At 41.5% G+C, this 24,703-nt stretch overlaps 2 protein-coding genes and 1 long non-coding RNA gene across 5 annotated transcripts in view; 1 reads left to right on the top strand and 2 right to left on the bottom strand.

Annotated features, from left to right (window-relative positions):
* Positions 1-5,980, bottom strand: part of LOC147818561 (uncharacterized) — a 15,828-nt gene extending 9,848 nt beyond the window's left edge. The window contains exon 1 of the long non-coding RNA XR_015437859.1: positions 2,861-5,980. This is a non-coding gene — a long non-coding RNA (uncharacterized LOC147818561). The remainder of the gene's footprint in view (positions 1-2,860) is intronic.
* A 41-nt stretch (positions 5,981-6,021) lies between these two features.
* Positions 6,022-14,566, top strand: trib3 (tribbles pseudokinase 3). Its single transcript, XM_023416120.2, has 4 exons — positions 6,022-6,598; positions 9,534-9,812; positions 9,996-10,288; positions 11,067-14,566. Exons 2-4 carry the CDS (start codon positions 9,534-9,536, stop codon positions 11,560-11,562), a joined length of 1,068 nt encoding a protein of 355 aa, XP_023271888.1. The 5' UTR covers positions 6,022-6,598; the 3' UTR covers positions 11,563-14,566.
* Positions 14,567-15,443: 877 nt separating this feature from the next.
* On the bottom strand, positions 15,444-24,533 carry atrip (ATR interacting protein). 3 transcript variants are annotated; one of them, XM_023416117.2, is made up of 18 exons: positions 24,231-24,533; positions 23,466-23,791; positions 22,809-22,891; positions 22,543-22,713; positions 22,338-22,450; positions 22,054-22,208; positions 21,640-21,741; positions 21,345-21,450; positions 21,058-21,222; positions 19,350-19,614; positions 18,974-19,024; positions 18,571-18,755; positions 17,544-17,680; positions 17,284-17,375; positions 16,571-16,657; positions 16,395-16,473; positions 16,087-16,308; positions 15,444-15,757 (listed from the first exon to the last, which is right to left on the bottom strand). In XM_023416117.2, exons 2-18 carry the CDS (start codon positions 23,788-23,790, stop codon positions 15,684-15,686), a joined length of 2,412 nt encoding a protein of 803 aa, XP_023271885.1. In that variant the 5' UTR covers position 23,791; positions 24,231-24,533; the 3' UTR covers positions 15,444-15,683. The 3 variants fall into 3 exon arrangements, with proteins under 3 accessions (XP_023271885.1, XP_023271887.1, XP_023271886.1); XM_023416119.2 differs by having other exon boundaries at positions 21,058-21,219; XM_023416118.2 differs by having other exon boundaries at positions 21,640-21,738.
* Positions 24,534-24,703: the final 170 nt, after the last annotated feature.

Here is a 24,703-nt window from a genome sequence, read left to right as displayed (position 1 = left end):
TGTGGTGGGGGATTACAGAGGAGCCTGAACTGAAGAGGCTGCAACAAGATCTGGTTTCATGAGATGAGAGCGCCAGACAAACTAACAAAACTAGAATGATTATAATAACTAATGGGAACGTAATTGACTTTTTGAGGCTGTTTAATCCTCTAAAATTGTTATTTGTAGAACTGTGACCATCAATACATTTGCTGATTGACAGAAAATAAATTGTCAAGTATTTTGATCACTGATGAATAGTTATTTTTTTTCATTAAGACTGAAAGTGAATTGAATATTTGGGGTTTTGTACTGTTGCACAAAACAAACGTATAACGTTTAGCATGTTCACCGTCTTAGCGTAGCATGTTACACTTTGTTCATATGGTTAATGTAGACACACACACACGCTTGCACACGTACACCACTACAGTGTAAAGGCAGCATACGCAGACTCATCCAACACACTGAAAATGCAAGATGGTGACCTCACTAAGGCGAGAGAAGACCTCCTTTGTTTGTTGTATTTGGCTGAACGACGAGAAAAAGACAAAGGAAATGGTTTGTGCAGAATACAGTACACGAGGCAAGTGTCCGGTTTGCTTTTCAAACACAGTCTGTGAGGTCACAGATTTTATGGAGATGGGCAGTTGACAAAATTTACATGATGCTGACCGTCATGCTGACGTGGCAGCCGTGCTGACACTTTGGCCGTTCTGACATTTTTCTACTTGAGGGTCAACAACACAAGGTCCATTTAATAGCTGTTTTACAGCTTTTGGTCACAAGACATGATCTTCAGCAGAAGATAGAGTTGTAAATGTTTAAGTCTCGGTTCTTCTGAAGCGCAGAGTCTTTAAACTGTTCAGAAAGATGTAAATTTAATCGTCTAAACTTTCCATGATGAAGCTGAAGTGATGTGATGGAAACAACCAGAACAGCTTCTTTTTTTAATGTTTTTAATGCCTTTTATTTTGTTATGGTCTTTTATCTATTTTGTTGCTTTTATTATTAAATCTCGATTGTTTATGTTCCTTAGTCTCCAGTTGTTGTACTGATTATATTCGTACTTGTTATTTGTCTTATCATCGGCTCGTCAGTCGTCTGTGGAGAACTTTGAGTTGCACTAAGAGCTGCTATGTTGGCAGCTCTGTCTTTGAAGTAGATGTTTTACTTTATTTTATTTATTTTTCATAAACCAAGATTCCATCTCAGTAAAAAGAATATGATAATAACATCCCCTCTTTATTGTTTGGAACCTCACAGAATATTTTACAGAAAATGTAAACACAAAGCAAGTGAGTGTAGATATATAACTGTCCTCTAATGCACATCACACCTCATGTCCTCACATCCTCTCTTGGCCTCTTTCCTCACCTGGCATAAGTTTTCCATAGAGGCCATAAACAAGTTTAACAGTTTGTGCTTTATAATTTTTCTTTATTCTATTTTTTCACATTTACTGTAGGTAGAGCAGGATGTAGTGAATTGCAATGTAATGTACAGTCCTTCTGTGTTATGTTTGGCTTTGAATGTAAATTTTGGTTGTGGCTGAATATGAGAAGAAGAAACCACTTTGATGAAAGATGTGGTCACTGAACGAGTTTCACAGAAGGTGTGTAGTCCACACAGACTGCTGCTGTGCTGATTGTGTGTGAAAACAACTGTTTAAAACTGTAATACTGCTCTTATGGTTGGGTACAAGCAGGTGAGCACAGCTCAGCTACATGCAAGTACATCTATTTATTTAAAGGCATCCAGTAGGATTAGTTTACTGCTGTATTGTAACCAAGAGAAAATATTGTGAATAAAATCCACTGTTGTCTGATTTAATCTGCACTTAACAAAGACCACCGGTTGCAATGGCTCAGGCGAGGAATACGCTCAAGGATATTTTATCATGTAACCACCCTGAGGCTTTAGCTGTTTCCTAAAGCTCCCACTGTTAGCCAGATTTTAAACTCAGCGTGAGCCATCCACCCCCACCACCCGAGGCTCCATAGATCAGGATGCCCTGAAGCAAAACACAGTGTGAGAGAGAGAGAGAGAGCGAGAGAGAGACCACCGGGACAAAGCTAAGAGACCAGACAGCAGGTCTACACACAGGAAGCGGATTTAAAGCTGTCACACACACACACACACACACACACACACACACACACACACACACATACACAGTCACATTGCAGCCCGGCTCAGGCGGAGATCAAAACCTTAGCGTCACAGCAGCACAGGTGTTAAACAGGTGATAATCCTGAGAATGAGGACAGTGTGGGTTATTTACGTGTGTGCGTGTGTTGTGGGTTCTCAGTCTGTGTGTGTTCATGTTCTTCTTGTGGCAGGCCGTAGTTGAGTCAGACACTTGGCCTCTGATTTCATCACATCGGTTATGAAAGAGACAGTAAAATTAAACACATACACATATACATGCACGCGTGCACACACACACACACACACACACACACACTGCTCCTCTGTTTCTTCAATATTTCATCATGTGGCATAAAAAACACGCTAACCATGTGGAGATAACCTGCTGTCTGTGTGTGCGTGCGTGTGTGTGTGTGTGTGTAACCAGGTCAGACAGGATCTTAACCTGTTGTTTGGAATCTGTCCAATCAGAGCAGAGCTGGCTACACACACACACACACATGTACAGGAAATCTACATAATGAAGATTTCCTGTAGAGCAGCAGGTGCCTTGTCTGTTTCCTGCAGGGATTAATCACATGTCCGTACGAACATGGAGCGAGCTGTTGTGTGTAATCGTTCCTTCTGTTCATACTGGCTGTCAAATGATCCCTCTGAACAAAGCCGCACTGTAAAAGATGAAGGACAAAATCCACAACCCTCCTTTTGTGTTTGGATTAGTTAAACAAACCTTTCAAATTCTCTCTGTTGCGTCTCATTTGCCTCATTTCATCTCCTTGGTCCTCAGGTCACTCGGATATTCATCAGACATCATCTTTTATTTCCACTTTTGACCTGTATGACAGACAATATTACAGTCAGGTAGAGAGGGAGAGAATTGTTTTATATAATATATAATAAACAAATTTAATTATTTATCACTGTCATTTCCATTAAGTCACATGAGACTGTGGGTCAGGTAGAAGATCCAAGACAAGAGGCGATGAAGGAGTGAAAACAGTCCCAATTAGGAGTTTATGCTTTTTTTCTTTCACTGTAGCAAATGCAAGTTTAATTTACAGTAATGTTGTGCTATATCAGGTTTTGAATGTAAATATAACTGTTTTTACAGTGGTATGCAAAACGTGCAAAATGTAGTGTAAATACACAGACGTTTGGCGTTGGCTGACTTTGAGGGAGAGAACAGTTCATGAACTTTGAAATATATGGTGATTAAATGTATTTTGAGTCAAAGCAATGAAAACCGATCCACAATTTTGTCCACATTGACTGCTGTTGTGGTGAATGTATGAAGAGTTTTGAAAAAGTTATGAGAAATGAGTTTCCATTGTAAAATGAAAAAAGAAAAAAGTAGGACTATGGGTTGGCAGTAGACTCCAATGTGTTGTGTCAAAGTTCATTTCCCCTTAAATTAACCAGTTACCTTGGCCTACGCCTGAGCTTTGGAATCTCATCTCCACTGTCGAAGGATTCTCTCAAATAAAAACAACCCTGTTTTCTGTCTTTATAATCCCTGTGCAACCTACTTGAAAACTATTTTTGTCCAGTAAATGTATGATCAGCTCCTCAGGAAACAGACAGACAGCTCTGACAACAGATGTCACCAGCCTTGTTCAAAATCTGCTTCTATTACACCAATAAAACTAGTTTGAGAGATCCAAGCTGCAACATTCGGAAGTCTGCATAATAAATATAGTGAACGTAGCAAAAAGTTTGCGATACTGGGTCTTGAATCCTGCTCAGTCTGTCAGTGCATAATTTAATAATCAATAAGCAGTGTCAGGCAGCTGTCTAACACTGTATATCGTCCTTCCTGTTTTGTTACCAGACATATACTCACTGTCTCAAAGAGAAGATTCATCTGTGGCTGATGTAACAGCTTATGAACAGTATTTGTAAGGTTTGCTCTCCTCTTTCCTTTTGTTAGCGACGCACTCGTACACAAATCTCATCAAACAGAAAAAAATACAGAAAACTTCGCTGATACAAACTGAACTTTCTGCAAAAAATAAAATACAATCTTTTAGAAAACTGTGACTCATTGTGAGCCTCACTTTGCTCACACAAATCATTTTAGGTTTCACATATTATAGTGAACTCAGCTCAGTTTCACACATTATAGGATCAAATCTGAAACCAAACGTAATTTTCCCATGAGGACGAACAGAGAAACAAACTTTACTTCGTCAAAAAAAAAAAAAAAAAAAAAAGCGAACTGTATCTGCAAAACTATGTTCTGTGTTTCACCACGAGATAGTGATGCAACCGATGTTATTCACACACAATAAACACCGGCCTGCTTCTGTTATCGAAACTACTGTTGACTGAAAGTACCGCTGTTGTTGCCTTAGAGGGGAAACTGTCATCAGCACATTTGTTGACTGACAACTATTTGTTTCTCAGACAAAAATATGTGATGAATTAAACAGTTTGGATTGAAGAGATACTCGTTTGATTTAAATGAAATGAATTTTATTATTCCTCCTGTAAGTTTACATGACTTTGTTGTGCTTTCATGCAAATGCTGATTCTTATTTTTTACTCAATCTGACTGTTCTGCATGTACAATATACAAACAGTACACACACACCCAAAACACATACTGCAGCTTTTAAAAAGTCATATGAACGTCTACACTGGTGCGAGCTCTCATGCTCATAAAAAATAAACTATCAAAATATATCATTTGCGTTGTAAGCAGAGGGTTTGCGTATCTTTCCTTCCAGGGTGTGTTTGCTCGTGTTTACTGTGTGTGTTGTTGACAATATGTTCAACAAAAGAAACATAAACATACACTCAGTTGGCAGTTTGTTAGGTACACCTAGTTAAAACCAATACAGTCTAACAGAACAGTGGTGTATTAAATCTTCAATTATATAATCTCTGTTATTCAGTGTGTGATTGTGTGGTAAGGTTTGTCCTTCTCTGACTGATGCAGGTCTGTTGTGTACAAGTTTAGCTCGTAATTCACATTTTGTACTTTTTTAGATTTCATTTTATTAATACAAACCAGGTTCCTCTTGGTCTTATTTCATGTGATTCACACACTAATTAACCCTCTCTTCAGCAAGTTTAATCAGAGGACAAATATGAGTGACTAGGAGGAAGCTCAATAGGTGAAGGTGCATTCTGGGGCCTTACTCACCAAAATAAAGGTACTTTAAATAACTTGGACTTTGATCACAGTCAAGACTGTACTTGTAAGTCAACCATTAAACACTGAATTCTCAGTGTAATAAAAACAGTAATGAACTCTTACCATTTTCTCTCCTGTACAGATTTGACAAGTTGCTACAGCTGGCCACAAAAAGGCAGCATGTGTCAAAGATATCTACAGGGGATCTTACCGGTGTTTGGGCAGTAGTTTTTTCTACTGCTGACAAAAGTGACACATTGACTTTATGTGGCTTCCTTGTTGTTGTGTTTATAGCCTACATACATAAAGCCAAAACTAATGCCGTCTAATGCAACAGTCCTGCAATAAATCCTCCTTTCATTCAGTGTTTGCTTTAGTCTGTCTGTATTTTTACTCTGCATTATGCAATATAATTCAACAGCACCACAAACTGCAGGCTCCAAAATGACCTTAAAGTTGAATAAGCACCTCTGTAGAACAGTTTAAACAAAAAGCCGAATATTTGAACCGTCATGAAGGGTGATTTGTTGCAGGACTTCTGTATCAGACTGCAATAGTTGGAGGTGGGTGTTCCTGATGAACTGGACACTGACTCTGCACACCGCAGTTTGACTCAGTTCAGTCTCGTGTTCAGTTTTCTGACGACTGATCGGTTCAGAATTGCAACATCGAAGCTCCGCCCCGCTGGATGACGACACAGCGGGAGGAAACAACGTAACCAAACATACTCAGACTGTCCGGCTCAGTCCCGCTGAAAGTTCTGGAGGCGAACAGGGTCAGAAGAGACCGGAGTCCGAAGGATCAGAGTGGATTGAAACTAGACCGAGACACGAGGATTATTTTAATTACAGTTCGGAGACGGACAGAAAGACCCGAGGACTCGGTTTGTTTCGGCTTTGTTCGCCTCAGCTCCGGATATACATTTAAAAAACAAGTTTCATTTAATTTTTTTTTTTTTTTTAATCAAAAGTTTCGGTCTTGTTTTATATCAGTCTTCACTCAGTCTGTGTTTTATTCAGACAGAAGAAGAAGCTCAAAAACTCACAGCTGACTGACTGACGACAGGTTGCGCAACCTAGACAATAATAAAAAGGAGACAAAGACGTCATCACCGGACAGAAAAGCCCCAATGCTCCCAGTATCACAGCTGCTGGTCCCAGTCGGGATTCAACTTTAAAGAAAACCTCTAGTTTTATACTTTCAGCTACGTTTGCTCCAAGCAGACAGACACACGGAGACCACCGGCTCCACGGGGACCCGACTGCTTATCTACTGGATCTACTGGTTTCCTGCTGACATACCATTTGAACCAGTCTGTCTGAAGAGCTCAAGGTAAGACCACTGAGCTGAGAGCAGTGGTGGAGGGAGTGTTCAGATCCTTCACCAGACTTAAAATAGCAAGAACAAAGTAAAATAAAAGCGTATTAATAAATATAGAAATACATGTAAAAGTTAATTTAGAAGTTCACCTAGAGTACTCATTATGCAGAGTGTTGAATATAGCCTCCACATTATACACTGAGTTATTGTTGAATTGCAGCTGGTTGAGGTGAGGCTAATTTTAATGATTAGTAAATAGTAGTATTAATATATTATAATAGTAGTATTTAATAAATACGTTTTGGTTTCATTTATAGAGATGATCATATGTTTTAAGTTGGTCATATGTTTTGTTTGGTTAAATCTTTATCTGCAAAATAACTAAAGCTGTAAGATAAATGTAATGGAAAAGAAAATACAGTATTTCCTAAAAAATAGAGAGTTCAAAAACGGGTCATGGTCAGAAAAGTTCTGTGAGGATCAAAACAGGCTCAAATGTAGGAATCAAAGCTCATTCTTAACTTAAAAATTGTAGTTCGACAAACCAGTCCCTGACTCAGGGTCAGTTTATTAGTAACTTTGTGGGTGGTTTTAACAGTATGACATGGTCTTCATCAACTGACGGAGTTTGCTCTGGACTTCCTGTCCGTGTTGGCTCCAAAGTATTTGATCTGATTAAATGAAGAGTGATGGAAGATTCAGACATTTCTTTGTGATTCAGCTCCATGTTGTCATGACTGCATCACATGCAGATTTGTCGGCTGCACATTTATGCCGTCAATCTTCTGCTCCACCGCGTCCCAAAGGTGTTCTCCTGGATTCGGATCCGGTGACGGAGCCACTGAAGTTCACTGAACTCATCGTCACGTTCATGAAACCAGTCTAAGACATGGAGCATTATCATGCTGGCAGTAGCCATTAGGAGCTGGTACACTGTGCACATGAAGGGATGCACATGGTCAGCAACAACACTCAGGATAGGCAGTGGCATTCAAATGATGATTGATTAATATTAAGGGTCCAAAGTGAGCTAAAAAAACCGTCCACACCACCACCAGCCTGGACTGTTGACACAAGGAAGGTTGGGTCCATAGATTCGTGCTGTTGATGCCAAATTCTGATCCTACCATGTGCGTGCCTCAGCAGAAACCCAGATTCATCAGACCAGGCTACGTTGTTCCAGTCTTCAGCTGTTCAGTGTTGATGAGCCTGTGTCCGCTGCAGCCTCAGATTTCTACTCTTCACTGACAGTAGTGACACCTGACGTAGTCTTCTGCTGTTGTAGTCCATTCACCTCAAGGTTGGAGTTGGTGTTGTCTAGTCTTGAGATGCTTTTCTGCTCACCACTGTCGTGAAGAGTGGTTATCTCAGCTACCATAGCAACCAATCTGGCCATTCTCTTTGAACCTCTCTCATCAACAAGGCATTTCAAAGAACTGCCGCACGCTCTGACTAATCTCTGGAGACTGCTGCACTTGAAAATCCCAGTCAAGTCACTGAGATCACACTTTTTCCTCACTCTAATGATTTATCTGAACATCACGTGAAGCTTCTGATCCACTGCACAGCTGCCACATGATTGGCTGATTGAATGACTGCTTCAATAAGCAGGTGTACAGGTTCCTAATAAAGTGCTCAATGGGAGTAGAGCGCTAACTTCCGGGTTCTGTTCCAGAAAAATAATTCATTCAAAATCCCATTGTGATTTGTGATAACTAAATTAAGTAAAAATCCAGCATTCGAACAGAGCCTTTCTCCACAGTCCGTATGAAGATTTCAGTTTTAAACTACATTTAACAAACATAATGTCCCATAAGCCCCAGATCTTTGGATAAACAACATGGTTGACTGGAGGCGAGTCCGTGGACATGGTTAGTTCAGACAGGTCAGGACAGAGAACTGAACTGTGTGGAAGTCCTGAGATGGCAGAGATTACAGCTATGAAGTAAAAACAAAATACTTTAGAAGAGAGCTTCTGCAAACATTATAACTGTGGAGGCCAAGCAGCAAAGTTTCTGTCTAAGAGTTCAGTAGGAAACAGTTTGTTTCTGTAGTTGTTTGTTAACAGTCTGATCTTTGATTTTGAAACTGTAGCAGAAAGTCATGGAGAAATCCTCCACACAGCTGAAGAGATGAGACATCAAACAGCACAGATTCACTGGGTGTGTGTATGTGTGTTGGAGGATGACGTTGCCGCGGTGACGCAGTGACTCAGGTTGTTTCACCAGAGTGAAAGCAGAGTTGGCCAACATCAGGTTTCCACACAGTGTCACCAAGACAGCTACAGCTTCTGAAAAACTTGATATAAAACACTCTCTTACTGTGTGTGTGTGTGTGTGTGTGTGTGTGCGTGTGTGTGCATGTGTGTGTGTGTGTGTGTGTGCGTGTGTGTGCGGTGTTGACTGTATTTAAAGCCTGTTTAAACTATAAACTGTTGTGCTCTGATGCAACGATCTGAAAGCTGAAGCGTCTGTCAGCTTACAGGAAGTTGCATCATGAAGCCTATAGACACGTTAACAGTAATGTGAGCAGCAGAGACACAGAACACACTGAGATGTGATACTAATATAACTCATATTAATGTATGTGAAAATATTACTGAAGAGGGTTCAGTGTTAGTGGAGGGAGGGGGCTCAGCTGTGATAGCACCTGCAGAGGGCGCTGCAGTGAAGAAATGAACAAGTTTGTCGAGTCGCTGTTTCTGACACAACTCACCGAGCAGGTCAGACGTAAACAACAAACAACTATTAAAATAATCTATGAACAGTTATGAGCTCTTCTATACTGGAGACACCATAGAGGAAAAGCAGAAGATTGAGACTTATCTTTATGTGTGGACGGATGATTTTCAGACAGCAGCATGGCTTCGGACCACATTCAAACTTCTCACTACTGTTCAGTGGTATTAATTAACCTGATGATGTCACTTGTCTCTTTCCAATCACAGATGAGTGAGGGCACAGCCACGGCCAGGTCTCAACTGTGTCTGAAGAGGCTATTAGACGAGCCCCAGGATAATATACTGAAATGTAAACGAGCCCGTCTGGCTCCGCCCCCTCCAGTACTCGGCCTATCACCCTGCCTCAGGCCCACAAGCCCGGCCCCCAAATCAAGCCAAACCCAAACGCCATCCAGAGTTGGACCATACCTCCTTTTTGAACGCTGTGAGGGGGAGGAGACTTACAGGGCTGTGCACCCACAGACACAACAGCAGTACACCTGCCAGGTAACACACACACAACAAAAAAAAAATTCTATTGATCCTGCTTTAAATACTATTGACACTGCTGATACTGCCATGAATATTGCTGATACTGCATAAAATACGCATGGCACTGTAAAAAATACAAACATGCACACGATACAGTATTTACCTGTTTCCCTGACTGTCCGGTCACCATCGTTACAGGTGCTCCCTCTGCGTGGTTACCAGGAGCATTTGGCTGCCTACGCTCGCATTGGTCATCACGACAACATCTGCGGCCTGCTGGACGTGGTGATTGGCCAGGACAAAGTGTACGTCTTCCTGCCCGGTCACCACGGTGACATGCACGCATACGTGCGCAGCAGGAAGCATCTGGGCGAGGAGGAAGCGGGGCTCCTTTTTGCTCAGATGCTGAATGCCGTGATGCACTGCCATCACCATGGAGTCGTCCTGAGAGACCTGAAGCTCCGCAGGTTCGTCTTCACTGACAGATACAGGTAAGACTCAAACACGGGTACTCTGATAATACTACTAATACTACTGATACTGCATACTACACCAACAAATACAGGTGAGACTCAGAGGCAGGTACCGATGATACTACAATACTAATGAAACTGTTAAAAAGCTGATGCGGCTAAAAAACTACTACTAATACTGCTAAAGAAATACTGATACTGCAGAAAATATGACTTAAATTACTACTGTTACTGTTAATACCACTGATAGTACTGAAAATACTTATGATACTGCTATAATTTTTACTGATACTGTAAAAACAAACTGTTAATATCATTAATACTATTAATGATATTGCAAAGAAATACTTCATAATACTGCTGACACTGAAAATGATAATACCAACGCTACTAAAGATACTACTGGTACTGATCTAAATTCTACAGACTGCTAATATGACAATAAATGTTACTAAAAACTGCTGATACTGCTAAAAATATTACTGAGGCTACAATATAATGTTGCTGAAGTTGCTGATGTTACTATGGAAACTATTGACAATGGGTATAATACTGCTTACATCAGCAGTATCAGCAGTATTAGTTGTAGCAGCATTTGTTATGAGCAGGACAGATGAAATCTTACAGGAAAGAAATACCACCTTTAATACCTCCAATACTACAATACTACAACCACCATAACTACTAAGTATGGCAGTATCTGCAGTACTGATTAAAAGGTACCAGTACTACAAATTCTACTGCTGTCACTGCGGATGCATTAATTAGACAAAAATTGTGTGTTTTGCTCCTGCAGGACTCACCTCGCCCTGCTCGGCCTCGACGACTGTGTCCTCCTGCACGGCAGCCATGATGACGACTCTCTGACAGACAGACACGGCTGCCCTGCCTATGTTGGCCCCGAGCTGCTGACCAATGGGAACGGATCGTACTCGGGCCGCGCTGCAGACATCTGGAGCCTGGGAGTGTCTCTGTACACCATGCTGATTGGACGATACCCGTTTCAGGACACACAGCCTGCCGCGCTGTTTGCAAAGATCCGCCGCGGGACCTTCAGCCTCCCTGATTGGCTGTCACCACGGGCCAAGTGTCTGATTGCCTGCATGCTGAGGAAGTCGCCTGCTGAAAGACTGGAGGCATCTGAGCTGCTGATGCACCCATGGCTGACCAATCCCTACACGCCACATCACAACGTGCATAAGACTCATCACAATTCAAACACGACACCACAAAATAAACAAGAGGACGCTGACGATGACCAAGTGGTGCCAACATGGACTCAAAAACACTAACACACACACTTATACACACGTTTGTACTTCTATACTTGTGAGGACCCTCATCCCCAACTAACAATAACCATCACAACTAAATAACCCCAGTCCTTTTACTAAACTTTTACACACCTGACCCGTTTATTTCAGTTAACATGACCTCTGGTGTGTTTGACCATTTAGTACAGTTCGTTTGGACTGGTGTGAAAGCTCAACCCTGAACCCTGAAGCAAACTAAACAACCAGAACCAGACCTCCTTAAAAGGAAGGTCTCAGTCTGCCGCCATGCAACCACGCCACAGGCAAACTGTATTTTGTTTGTGGCGTGAAAAGAAAAGGGACCAAGCATAGACGTTATGACAGTTGATGTGATTTCAGCATTATTCAAAAGCTAAAAATTAAATCCATCTGCTGATTGCAACCTATTGAAGAAGCCTCTGTATAAGCATTCTGTATCTGCTACTAATAATGCTCATAATATGCTACTCCTGTGAGAGCGCTTTGTTAAAATGAATCGGACTAGAACTAAAAAGCAACAACAGATGTTTTTTTCCCTCGGTTGAGACCCAATGTACTGAACTACAGGTATGAGAGTGACCTCAAACCAGCTCTGAACGCTCAAACAGCCTTTGAACAAATGTCCTCACCCCCACAGTCAAAAACTCTAGTTGGTCCTCACAAAGATAGACATACAAGAACATACAATCACTACAGAGACAGTCTGATCCTGGATTACTTGACCCTCAGGTGCCTTCCTCTCCCTCTGGCTGTGTCTCTATTCTAGCTCCGCCTCCTCAGCAGTGATCACACCTTGAGGCCTGAACTTACTCCTTGTCTTCCACAAATCATCTGAACTGCAGAGGATTCGTAACTGAGTCGCAGGTTCCACCTGTACCTAACACAAACCAGAACTAATGGTGTGTTCAGGTGTTCCTCGTCAACCTGTAAGAGTTAATATCCAAACGTATAAACTGGGCGTGTCCGAGCTGTGACGTTTGACTTCAATCAGTGCAGCAGTTTAATGGTAAACACATACATCTAACTTCAGTCAGTGTTTACATGCACTTTAACAATAACACTGGCTATATTCTGCATATTTATGTCTTGTCAACAAATCCCATAAAAAGACCAAAAATAAATTCTATGAACTAGTATTATGTTATTAGTCTGTGCCAGAGCTCCATTGTTTTTCATAAACTATTAAAAACACGTCACTGAGCCACAACTTTTCAGTTTATTACAACGAACACAGGCCTTTTAGTTTATTTTGAGTCAGTCCCACACACACCATCCCGCTGCTGTAAATACTCACAAGGCACAACAAATGTGTACTAATCCACAGCGTAACACCACTGAGCCTTTTTAATAGTCAAACTATATTTTTGACCCATTTCTAAGGATTTACGTCCCTCACTAGGAACCAACAGGCTACAGGCTGCGTGCCACAGACAGGGCGGGAAAATCAAAAGGTATTGAGAGACTAACACAAAGTTTGTCTTGCTTTTTTCATGGGATTTGTTGACAATCAGAAAAATACTGGTTACATTTGTTGTTATCCAGTAAGCTGATTTCTAATTGCCAGGTTTCTAATTGTTTTTTTTTTACAAGTACGCATGTGCATGGCAAAGACTTTAAACAGTGACAGTATATAAGTGGGTGAATCAAAGTAGAAATTCGCTCTTGCATTCAAAATAATTAATTACAAAGTCTGACTGAGACTGAAACCAACATAAAGAAGCCTGTAGAAGTCAGAAGTAAGTCAGTTGTCACCGCTGAACTTGTGAAGATAAAACCCAGTGTCTTCTGTGACTAATACAGTTAAAATTAGAAATTTATGTTTCCAAAACAAAGTCAGGGATAAGAAAGAAATGTGTTTATTGAGCCGCTGCATGTACCAACAGATTTATAGTAACCTGGATACTTAAGTGCATGTAAATGTACTGTGTCCTGATCCTGTGTGTAAACGAGTTTCACAGCCTCCATGTGCCGTTGTGATGATGAACCAGGTTTGATGACAAGAAGGAAGTGTGGACTTGGTATCTAGACTCATCATTCTCTGGTCCGCTTTCAACACACCTGGTTAGATGACCATTTATGATTGAAGGAGTTGATGTAGACTGCCTGGACACACCACTGGTTTGGAAAAGGTGGACTTTGAAGGAGTCTAAAATGGGACACAGCTTATTTCTCTCAGTATTTAACCTCCCTAGCATTATAAGAGAAGAAGGGTCAGTATTGTTGTTGTACAAAGTCACCAGCAACTCACCTCCTTATAAAAAAAACAGAAATAATCAGAGACACAATTTCAGTAGCGACCAACAATGACATACTGTCATTATCAAAGTGTCCTGTCCTCTTCTGATGATCCTGATTTAAATTCATGGAAGCAGAGAGCCAACATGATAGACTAAATATTTGTCAGGTCTGTTATCTCAGGATTAAAGCTTCATTTGCAAATTGTTTTTGCGTTTTTTGCAGGAATGGTTATCCTTAAATAACAAGTAACTCATTTTTTTTCATAGATATAAATTCATAAATAGTTTTCTTGTGACATAACCTCTAATTTTAACCAGCGAACAAACATGTCCATCACTGTATTAATAATAAAATACAGGCAGGCTTATTTAAGGAACACCTCTTGTTTTTGGGGCTTTAAGGGCCCAGCGCCTGACAAATTGGCTTTGACTAACCGTCATCCAAAAATAACAACAGCTCATGAGATCATAAGAAAACTATTTTTGACATGTCAATCCAATAGTATAACTACATCTCAGGATAACAGGGTTAAGGCTTGAACATGAGCACCTTATTATGTTGCATCATAATAAGGAAATAGTTGCAATCTTGAGATAACTGGACTAAAATTATTCCTAAAACTCAAGTCTTGTGTTTCCTTTGACTAAGGCTGGCCAGTCGCCACCCAACAGACCTGCAGCAGCCAGTAGGATGCCTTATACTGATATACTGTATGATTCAGACCTCAGTTACAGCTGGAGAATAAATAAAGATATTTCACAAACTGCTCTGGTCCTGAACTGCTTTTTATTGGGTTTGGTTGAGTTTGGTTGGTTTAACTGTTCTGAACCTCTATCAACAGTCAGTATAAAACCTGTCTGTGATGTCTGTGGTCAGTTTTGAGCTATTGTACGAAATGAATATTTTCTAACGTGATTACAATTTTTCAAATTTGAGTAGAGACCTGTAAAGTCTCACTGAGTCGGACTCAACATGACAACATATCTGCTGGATCTGAACCTGTCACAGGTTTGGGACATTTTCTCCTCCAGTCACACACCAGTTAGTGAAAGTAATTTCTCATTAGGGAAATTAAATCTCCATGATGCCAAACTTCCACAGTAGCTACAGTGAAAGAATTAACAGTACACCAGTTGTAGTTGCCACAAGGTCTGCGTTTGACCAATCAACTGCTCAGCCCAGCAAACTCCTCCCAGAAAATTCCTGAACCATCAGACAATCTCTTGCAGGTTTAGTTTTCGAGTTACTCAAAAAGGTGGAGCCTCTCCTTTCTCCAACAGCAGAATCAGAAAGAGCAGTAGTATAGATACAATCCTAAAGATAACCATTAAGAGTAAATGCCTCATAAAATTTTTATTTTGGAAAAACTGTTATTTAAAATTTTGGCTGAAAATGTTGTTATGTTAATATAGAGCAGTACAGAATATGGTACTGTAATCAAAGTACTGGTGCAGGTACAGACATGAATAGTTATGAAACGACAGCCAATCCTATGAGCAAGTGTAACCTCACTAAACATTAAACAAATGTCAAGAATAGCAGCAGCCTTGACTGTTAATGGAGAGTACTGACAGGTTAGACAGGAGGTGGTGAAGAAAGACAGAATATACAGCAGGTAACCATGAACACTGAGTGCAGCGGTATTCCTCACCTTCATGTTTTATTGTTAAATCCCATCAGACAGCAGATTAAATGCTGTGACTGTCCATCACTTCAGTTAAGACTTCTCTCTAGTCCTTCATTTCTCTCCAACATCCACTTTATCTCTGAAATATTTGACTGAAAACAGAGTCTCCGTTCTGTCCTCGCCTCAGCCTGAAATATCACATCGACAGGCAGTAAACTGTCTCTCATGTCTTTTCATTGGTCCCTGATGGAGCCGGTCAGGAACCAGTATCAGTGTCCATGTCATCAGTGTCGTCGCCCTCCGAGCGGCAGATCTCTTCCAACGCCAGCTCTGATAGAAAGGAAACAGGAAACGGAAAACACGAGTCTTTACATGGTACATTATATGGCCAAAAGTATGTGGACAGACAAACAGTCCAGGTAAGACTTCATATTTAAAGTTACTAAACTAAATTGTTGAACAGAAGGAATTCTTCCCCTCCACTTGAAGGAGTGTCTGTAGACTGGCCTAAAAAAATATTTGTTCCACCTCTGCTTAGGTTGAACTGCAGTCACAAGATGAAACTGTATAACATTTGTTTAGGACATAACGTTGTGTGTGTGTGTGTGTGTGTGTGTGTGTGTGTGTGTGTGTGTGTGTGTGTGTGTGTGTGTGTGTACCCTCGCTCTCGCTCAGCTCAGGGATCTTCCTCAGCGTCTCTCGAACAGCGGGGATCACCTGGTCATACATGTGCAGCAGCGGTCTGCAGCTCTCTGAGAAGCTGCCGTGATGCAGCAGCAGCCAGTGCAGCAGCAGCAAACACTCTCTGAGCAGAGACGCTGCTGGGCTGCGCCACCACGGCACCGAGGGGGTGGAAGACTGTGGTGGGGGTCGAGGAAGTCCTAAAGTAATTTTAGGGACAGCTTGTTTTAGAGAAATAACTGTGGATTTTTCTAGTCTTATGCTTTAAATCTGAAATGTGACTGACCTGTTGAGCCGGACGGCTCCTGAGACCCACGAAGATCCAGCCACTGACGATGGAAAACAATCACCACTGTCTGAACCAACTGAGAGAGAGAGACAGAGAGACTCATGTAGAAAGGTGCAACACAAAGTTTGGTGTCACTATATAAAGACACAGATCAGAAGGTCAGAGATTTTTACCTCAGTGTAACATTGACAGCTGCTGTGCAGGTTTGTGGTCCAGCTTCCTGCTCTCTGAGTCATTAGTCTACTCAACAAACGAACCACCTGAGACACAAAAACAACAATTTTCAAGTAAAGCTGTTTTTAAATATCAGCTGTGGTCAGGACAAATAATAGTTTCAATAATTTTTTATGCAAGAAAAATACAAAATATTTTCTGGTTCCAACATCTCATATCTGAGCATGTGCTACTTGTCTTTTTTATATATGATAGGGAATTAAACATGTTTTGGTTTTAGACGTTTGGTTTGTAGGTTGAGGATCACTTTGGGGTTTGGGAAGTAATGGAAATTGTTTTTATTATTTTTAATTTCTTAGTCTGAATGATTAATAAAGAAAATATACTGCAGATTACTTTATTGAAAATAATTGAAAGTTGCAGCCCTAGATTGCACATGGGCCAGCTGTTATAGACCAGATCAACTAGATCAACTGACCCACAACTGCAGCAAGGAGGAATCTACGACTGCAGACTTTTCATCAACAGAATCAGAAAAGGTAGAAACACTTTGTCTTTACATGGATGGATTACTGGGTGTAATACATAGTTCTTTTGTAATACTCTAAGATCATAACCTTGCTGCTAATCATATACACCTCCTGTGAGACTAAAATATGTCTTTGCAGTGTGTGTGTGTGTGTGTGTGTGGGTGTGCATGCATTTGTGTTACCTGCAGGTCGAGCAGAATCCAGTCTGTGTGTGCTGCCTGGTTGTCTGGTCTGGTTCTGATATACTGGAATAACTTAAGGAAAACACAGGGGTCTAAAGAAAACAAACAATCAGTGTTTAAGTTAAGTCACAGTGGAGCAGAAACTTCAACAACTGAGTGAATGTTTGAAGCAAAATAAAGACAAATATCATTAGTATGTAAATCACAGATGAGTTAAAGTCACGGCAGTAACAGAGATGTGGCGGCAGGCGACGCCTCACCGTGCTGAGAGCAGAGCTGTTGAGCCAGCACCTGGTGGTCAGACATCGAGATGAGGACAGTCACACACTCTGAAATCATCTGCAACTTGCTGTCAGCTGACAAACACACACACAGCACCTGCAACACACACTGCAACCTGAGAGACAGAGACAGAGAGGTTATGTGTGACCAATTACAGTTCTGCAGACTAAAAATTATCCAGAAGTTGCAGGTTCTTTGAATCTCTTTTTGTTTCTGGACTGATGGTCAGACTGAAGAAAGTGACAGACGAATCACTCTGAGAACGAAAGCAGCGCCTCCCCAATATGTACCAGCTTAAAAACGAATAACAACACAATGGACAATATCCTTGTTGGTATGGAATATGTATCATGAAAAGTCAGGCCGGTAGCCACTTGTCTTTGCAACGTAACAACGGAAACAGACGAAAAAATAAAAGGTGGTCTTTTTTCTGGACTTGGATGGCATGTAGTCTGTGTGTTCAGAAGTGACTCAGTTATGTTCTTTTTAATAAATCAGCAGATGATGTCCAGGAACTCCTATCAGTGGTTAGCTGCTCCAGATCTCTCATGAGTTAATTCTACTTTCTGTTTCGTCACCCATTGACAGTAAATACCTGCAGGTAGTTTACAGTCACAAATTACATAACCACTGACACTCAGTGGAAAATGTTAAACACACAAACACTCCCTGGTGAGCCACTCCTCCATCTCCAGCAATGCTCCACCCAGCTGAGAGTTGCATCACATTTGTGCATGTGTTATCCTGTATACTCTGCAATGGTTTCACATTAAGCATTAAAACAGAGTGTGAATGTGTGTGGAGTGGCTGAAGTGTTATGTCACCTTCACCTGTCACCTGCTTCCTGCAGCTCTCACACATTTAAGAAACAATCGTTCTTCTTTGTTAGTATCAACATGAAAATATGATGAACTTGTGAATTAAAATGGTTTGCACAACTGTTAATTCAACCAGTTTAAATGAAAATTATGTTGACAAATAACTTCAGTGTGATTGTGTGCATACCTGTCAGTGTGTGTTTGTGGCGTCCTCTCAATTAGGACACACAGCGTCTTCATAGCGCTGAGGACAAGCTCCTCCTTCTGTGAGCTGCTGCTGCTGCCATCAAGTCCCGCTTCACACAGCCGTAACACTGACCGCAGCAAGGCATTCTGGGAGCCCAGACCACCACCTGCTGCAGTTGGCTCATTCTACAACCAAAGAGAGGAAGGGGGGAGGATTTCACGGAAATATTTCTCTTTAAGGGGAAATCCAAGTGAACAATCTCTGTCCGGGAAATTAGCTCATCATGCTCTTAAAACAAATAAAAATATGTTGTTGATATTTCGATATCAACACTTCTACTGTAATGAAAGTGTGGAGGTTTATGAAGTTAAATACAGTCCAGTAATACAGGTTCTGTCTGTACCTTGTCTGTGACTCTGCTTTCACTCTCTTTTGACAACACAGCCTCCACCACCTGAGGAGCAGCGCAACAGTCAGAGGTCAAATATTGAACAGGCAAATGATCATCAGCTCTGTAAACTGTGCGCAAACAACAGAACATTATTAAGGTCCATTCAGTAAAAACTTTATTGATCCAGGTGTGATTTTCCTGTCTTAAATGTGATGTCAGAAAGTCATCAGTTTCTTAAAGTCTGAGCTTTATTTTCACAGAGGCACTGGTGCAAACAGCTGATATGTGACACTTTTCTGTGGGACACCGAGGGTCTTTCCTCTTGCACTGGTTTGGTATTTTGGTAACTTTTGATAGTTGAATAATAATTTTTTTGTTATGTCATCACCTCATCACTGTGGGCCAGCAGGAGGTAGAGGAGTCGCAGAGCAGCCAAGCCAGTGTCCTCCACGCTGAAACCAGACAAACCAGTCTCCTCAAGTTTTCCCAGGCCAGCAGTGGGAGCAGCACGGCCTGCTGGGAGCGAGCTGGCAGCTGTGGAGTCTGAACCGCTGCCGCCAGCAGAGTTTGAAAGGAGCGAATCCAGAGCCTGACAGAGTCGAGACAAGTGGAGGTCCAACAGAGGGAGGAGAAACACGGCTCCGGGACATGACCTATACACACACATTTTTTTTTCATTTTTATTTGAGCGCAGATAAATGTAGTTTCCCAAATGGGATAATCAATCACACTAAATCTGGATCAGTGGTGACCAACCTTTTTTTAAAATCATGGAGCTTTTCATGGTGATTCTTTTTTCATGGCATATCCCATACCAATCCCCACAACATGTGCAACATTTTCAGCTATAAATAACACCATGAATATATGTTTCATTCATCTATTGATTACTTGTTTCAGCATTTTTGTTCAGCTCTGTTTGCAACGATAGAGCGTTCCTTGACTACTCTGCCCTGGAAAACTCACAAGCCAGAAAATATCGTACATTAGTGCCACAACCGGCTGCTGTGAGCTGTTATGTCATTAACTGCCACTAAACTGCATATCTAAATATTTAATCGATGATTTTGAAGTTTATTGCTCTTTTTTTTTTAGTTTTGATGCGTTTGAAAAAATTTAACTAAAATTTACTCAATGGAAAAGTTGACTCATCTCTCCCATATGGCAAAAATTTACAATTACAAAACAATGTACAGCATAAAAATGGAAAAGAATAAATCATGCTGCACCCTTGACCCATCCTTAAGTCAATGTTACCTCTTTGTGAAAACAGTATTTCAAATATCGTGAAACAGTAATCCTCAGTTGCGTACAGGCCTCATGGGCTGAATCTTTAAGCTGATATATCAGTGGAAAATGTAACAGGGATGCTGTAAATCTTTGGTAATTATCTACAAAAACACATGACCTCATGATGGTGTTTTTCCATGTTGTCATTTCAGTGCTGCTGTTACACCATTTGGCCACAAGAGGACTCTGCTGTCCACTCAACTGTTAAGCTTTAACTTGGTTGATCTGGACTCTTTCAGTCAGCTGCAGATACTGTAGGGATGGGAACCAGAACCGGTTCCAGTTGAGAGGCGGTACCAAATTGTGTGAAACATCTTAATTATATGCCCCTGAGTTTATCAATACCAGCAGGTTTTTCAGAACTGGGTGGCCCCATACCCTCACTATGCAAGTTGAGAAGGGTTCTGCAAATTACGCAAGGCTTGCCTTTGATGAGATAATGATTATTTTCTAAACTTCATATTTGCTACAATTTCTTATTGATGTTAATATTGACCAAGATTCTATTGAATCATTCTGTTCTGTATTTGTCTGCTTATTCTCAGCCAGACAGATGGAGGAGGCTGTTTAAAATGAAGGAGGGTTTTAGTGGGAGCACTGGGGAGCCAGGTGTGACTGTGTGGCAAAAACCTGCGTAGGTGTGTTTTTTTCACACATAGAAAGTTGATCAAGAATCGTTAAGGGAATCAATGAAAAAAACAGACCAATAAGCAGAATTGATAAAATCGTATCAATTCCCATTCCTAGATTAAAAGTCTGTTAAGTATGAACAGAGCAGCTGTTGTACCCTCAGACAGTCCGTGTACCTGTTGTTTTTGCTGCTGGCTGCAGCTGCTGTTCGGCTTTGACTGAGCATGTTTATTCCAGTTACAGCCAGACTCTGGACCGGACTCAGAGCAGGTCTGGGAGCACCACCTCCACTGACACTTGCTGCTGCATCAGAGTGGAGCAGAAAATCTGCTGACAGCCTGCTGAACACATGACAGACAACAAAACACACAAAACAGCATCACATCAGTTAGTCTTTTATAACAGCTCAGATCCTCTGCACTCTATTATTCATAATATACTCCAACCAGTGCAGGGTGTTTACCTGGATGTCAGGTAGATATCTGTCAGACTCATTGACAGCAGGTGAGAGAGGCTAAGGCTGCTGGGAGACAGAGGCTGCTGCAGCAACAACCCCAGTAGGACGCCACCTGGGGGACAAAAAAGAACACACCCAAACACACACACACACACACAACACACACACACACACACACACACACACACACACACAGTCTATTGTTGCTGACTGCTTTGAAAATGACAAACATTTAAATGTGTTGCAGATTATTCATTTACATGATCCCTTTTGAGGAGGTGCTGCAGACTGATAAACTTACCTCGATGCTGCAGGTGTGCAGGTCTCACAGTCAAGAAGGGGTCTGGACGAGACACTTCCTGTTTGTTGTCACCAGATCTGCTGCTGGATGACCCTCTGTCTGCTGAAACACACACACATATACGTCTTATTTCATGGAGACTTACCCTAATTACTACCTGTCAAACCTGCACCCTAACCATAAACTTAACGCCTGACCCAAAACTCCGCCTTTTCCCGATTGGAGACTCTGCTTTTGTCCCCAGTTTATCCCCAAAAGTAACCTAAGTCAGACCTACCTGCACACACACGTGCATACACACATACACATGTTAACCAAAATTCAGTGATCCTCACAGTCCAAATAAAAACAATAGACACATCTGTTTCAGCACCACAACTGTTATGACCTTCATGACATCATCACGTGACGCACCCTCTCTCCGTGTCTTCATCTGTGTCTTCACTGGTGTTGTTTTGGAAGGGACCTGGGCTCCAAACATCTCCTTGGTGATGAAACCATTTCCTGGAGAGGAGGAGCTGCTACCGCTCCCTTGATGCAACTGGCCGAGACAGCTCAGCACTTTAGGACTGAGAGCAGAGAAAAAGAGGGAACGGCACATCCTCAATGAGAGAATGACTGGAGACTGTGCTGATAAATAACATAAAATATTTCATTGATTATCAAAACTGTTGTTAGTTGCACTGATGATGATTCACCTGTTTCTAGGCAGTGGTGATGCCGTCTTGTTTTTTTCTGAACTGTGCAGTTTACTCTTCATCTCATTGATCTCTGCTTCTTTAAATTGCAGCTCAGACTGCAGAGACTGAACCTGCACACAGACAAGATGTCATTATCATGTTATTCTGTGGAATATACTGTATGTACTGTGTGTGTGTGTGTTTTTTTTTCCAGCTCCTTCACCTTCCTATTGAGTTCCTTCTCCTTGTCACTCTGCTCTCTTTGCTTCTGAGTCTCCAGCAGGATCTGGTTCTGTCTCTGAGCTTCCCTCTCCTGCTGAGCTGCTTTCAGGGAGTCCCTCAGGACACGGATCTCCCCGCTCTTCAAAACAATCTCATCCTCCACCTCCTTCAGCTAATATACACAAAAAACACACACAAGGACATTTGTATCCAGCTGGTCCTGTGCTGTTGGACACTTTCTGTAAACTTTTATAAAGTCAGTCTCACCTTTCTCTTCAGCTCTGCATGCTGGGCTTCCAGCACACTGTAGGAGTCCTCTCTGTCTGACCCAAACTGCTGCTGCCTGTTACCTGAACACACAAAACAACAGAGCTTTGTCAACATGTTTAATGATAAAACTAACATACACTGTATTAGCTGTTTGACCATCGATTGATAGTTGCTTGTTAAGTGACGCTGCAGTAATTCTGCGTGTTTTAACACAGTAGGGAGGTGTAGCGATACATGTTGGTGCAGTATCCAAAAATGCAATATGTAACAAGTTCCCAGCTAACAGTGTGAGTATTTACTGATTAGACAAACAGATTTACAAATGTACTAGATACTAATTTTTTTGCTCTTTTTCAGCTCATTACATGAACTTCCCCTAGGGGATAAAAAAAAAGTATCTATCTATCTATCTATCTATCTATCTATCATCCAAAGGACACAACACAATACTGTTATCTGTGCTATTAAAATTAGCACATTTTAAAAACCAAACTTGCTCTTGGTTACATTCAGAGGAAAAGACAAAGAGACAAAGCACTGTGCTTTTCTTAATGTGATGAGGATGAAATTTAACAAAATCAGATGAGATGGAGATGTTACAATTCATAAACAAGAGAAAACTTTCAGTGATGTTCAGTTCTGCTCTGAACTCACCAAGAGGCTCTCTGCCAGCATTCCCTCTGTTGCTGCTGCTGAACCCAAACGTGTTCTCTCTGCTCTGCTTCATTGTGGCTCTGCTCAGAGATTTGCTCTGCCCTGCAGACGGCTGCCAGACAGACTCCCCCGGTTTGGTTTCTGGTTTAGACCCTAGCCCCACCCCTGTAGTAGCTGAGGTGATGGCCTGCGAGGCAATGTCGTCGATCTCATCCAGGTCGTCTTGGGTGAAGTCTTCATCATCTCCAAATGGGTCATCGAAGGCCACCGCCGTCGCAACTTCATGATTCAGGCCTCGGAGGCGCTTAGTGGGAGGGCAGTTCATGCTGAAAGGCAGGAACAGAAGGTGGTCAGGTTAACCAGAGCTCTGACCTTTGAACTCCAAACAACTGTTTACGATATTGTTGGCCAGAGTAGGAATTCTCAGAGTTATGCCACTTTGGTCATTCTTTAGGGTGAGATATATAGGACTCTTATCTTGTTCAGTATTTAGGATACAATGGAATCTTACTCTCAACAATCCAATTCTCTACATGTGCATCATTGTGGTTTATTAGTCACATTTTAGGACATGGCACGTTTTATACTGACTCTGGTGTCCAGTCTGATTTATAGTTTATTAGCTAAGGGGGTTGCAACAGCGGTGTGGTCCAGGCAGCAACAAACAAGCGTTTATTTCTATCTTAACCAAAACTTCAAAACAAGCCAGTTAATAACGTTAACGTGGTTTACAGGTGCCAATTTCTTCTGGGTCTCCTAAGTTACCTTGTCTCTCCGTGCTGCTGTGGCTCTTGAAAGCTCTTAGCTAACAGATAACGCTAGAGTGATTCCAATGGGAAATTAGCCTGCTAAGCTAGCTCTGCTCACGTCGTCACAACAGCATTTAAATGTCAGTCAGCACTTCATGAAAAACATGTCGGAGGTGTCTGATAGCAGAGCTCGTTCACACGGTGCCTCAGCACTAAATTAAACCGTGAAATTCATTGATAAACGGTCAACCAGCCAGAAAACATGAAGTTAAAACTGTAAGGATAAAAGTGTGTTGTTGAGCCCGCTTCGGTGCCACTGTTAATCCGGCCAATCAGATCGCTGCTCTGACAATCCGACCAATCATCGGCGCCTATGCGCTGAACTGGTTGCTCTACAGGTGCCTGTTCCAGACAAACTGTACTAAACGCGCAGGTGGAAAATAAGTCTTTAAAGGAATAGTTCGACATTTGAGCACTGCTGTTGCATGT

The sequence above is a fragment of the Seriola lalandi genome, unplaced genomic scaffold (assembly GCF_002814215.2).
Source record: "Seriola lalandi dorsalis isolate HSWRI2012SDOR001 ecotype SW California unplaced genomic scaffold, Sedor1 jcf7180002054561, whole genome shotgun sequence".
Classification (NCBI taxonomy): domain Eukaryota; kingdom Metazoa; phylum Chordata; class Actinopteri; order Carangiformes; family Carangidae; genus Seriola; species Seriola lalandi.
This window is presented reverse-complemented; position numbering and strand designations above follow the sequence as displayed.

What these genes read in the sequence shown, in the direction of transcription:
- trib3 (XM_023416120.2), top strand. Translation starts at nt 9,534, where the DNA reads ATGAGTGAGGGCACAGCCACGGCCAGGTCTCAACTGTGTCTGAAGAGG. An exon ending in AACAGCAGTACACCTGCCAG is followed by an intron (nt 9,813 to 9,995) that starts GTAACACACACA and finishes CCATCGTTACAG; the next exon opens with GTGCTCCCTCTGCGTGGTTA. An exon ending in GTCTTCACTGACAGATACAG is followed by an intron (nt 10,289 to 11,066) that starts GTAAGACTCAAA and finishes TTGCTCCTGCAG; the next exon opens with GACTCACCTCGCCCTGCTCG.
- atrip (XM_023416117.2), bottom strand. Translation starts at nt 23,790, where the DNA reads ATGAACTGCCCTCCCACTAAGCGCCTCCGAGGCCTGAATCATGAAGTT. An exon ending in GATATCTACCTGACATCCAG is followed by an intron (nt 21,223 to 21,344) that starts GTAAACACCCTG and finishes TCATGTGTTCAG; the next exon opens with CAGGCTGTCAGCAGATTTTC. An exon ending in GGAGCCGTCCGGCTCAACAG is followed by an intron (nt 16,309 to 16,394) that starts GTCAGTCACATT and finishes AAATTACTTTAG; the next exon opens with GACTTCCTCGACCCCCACCA.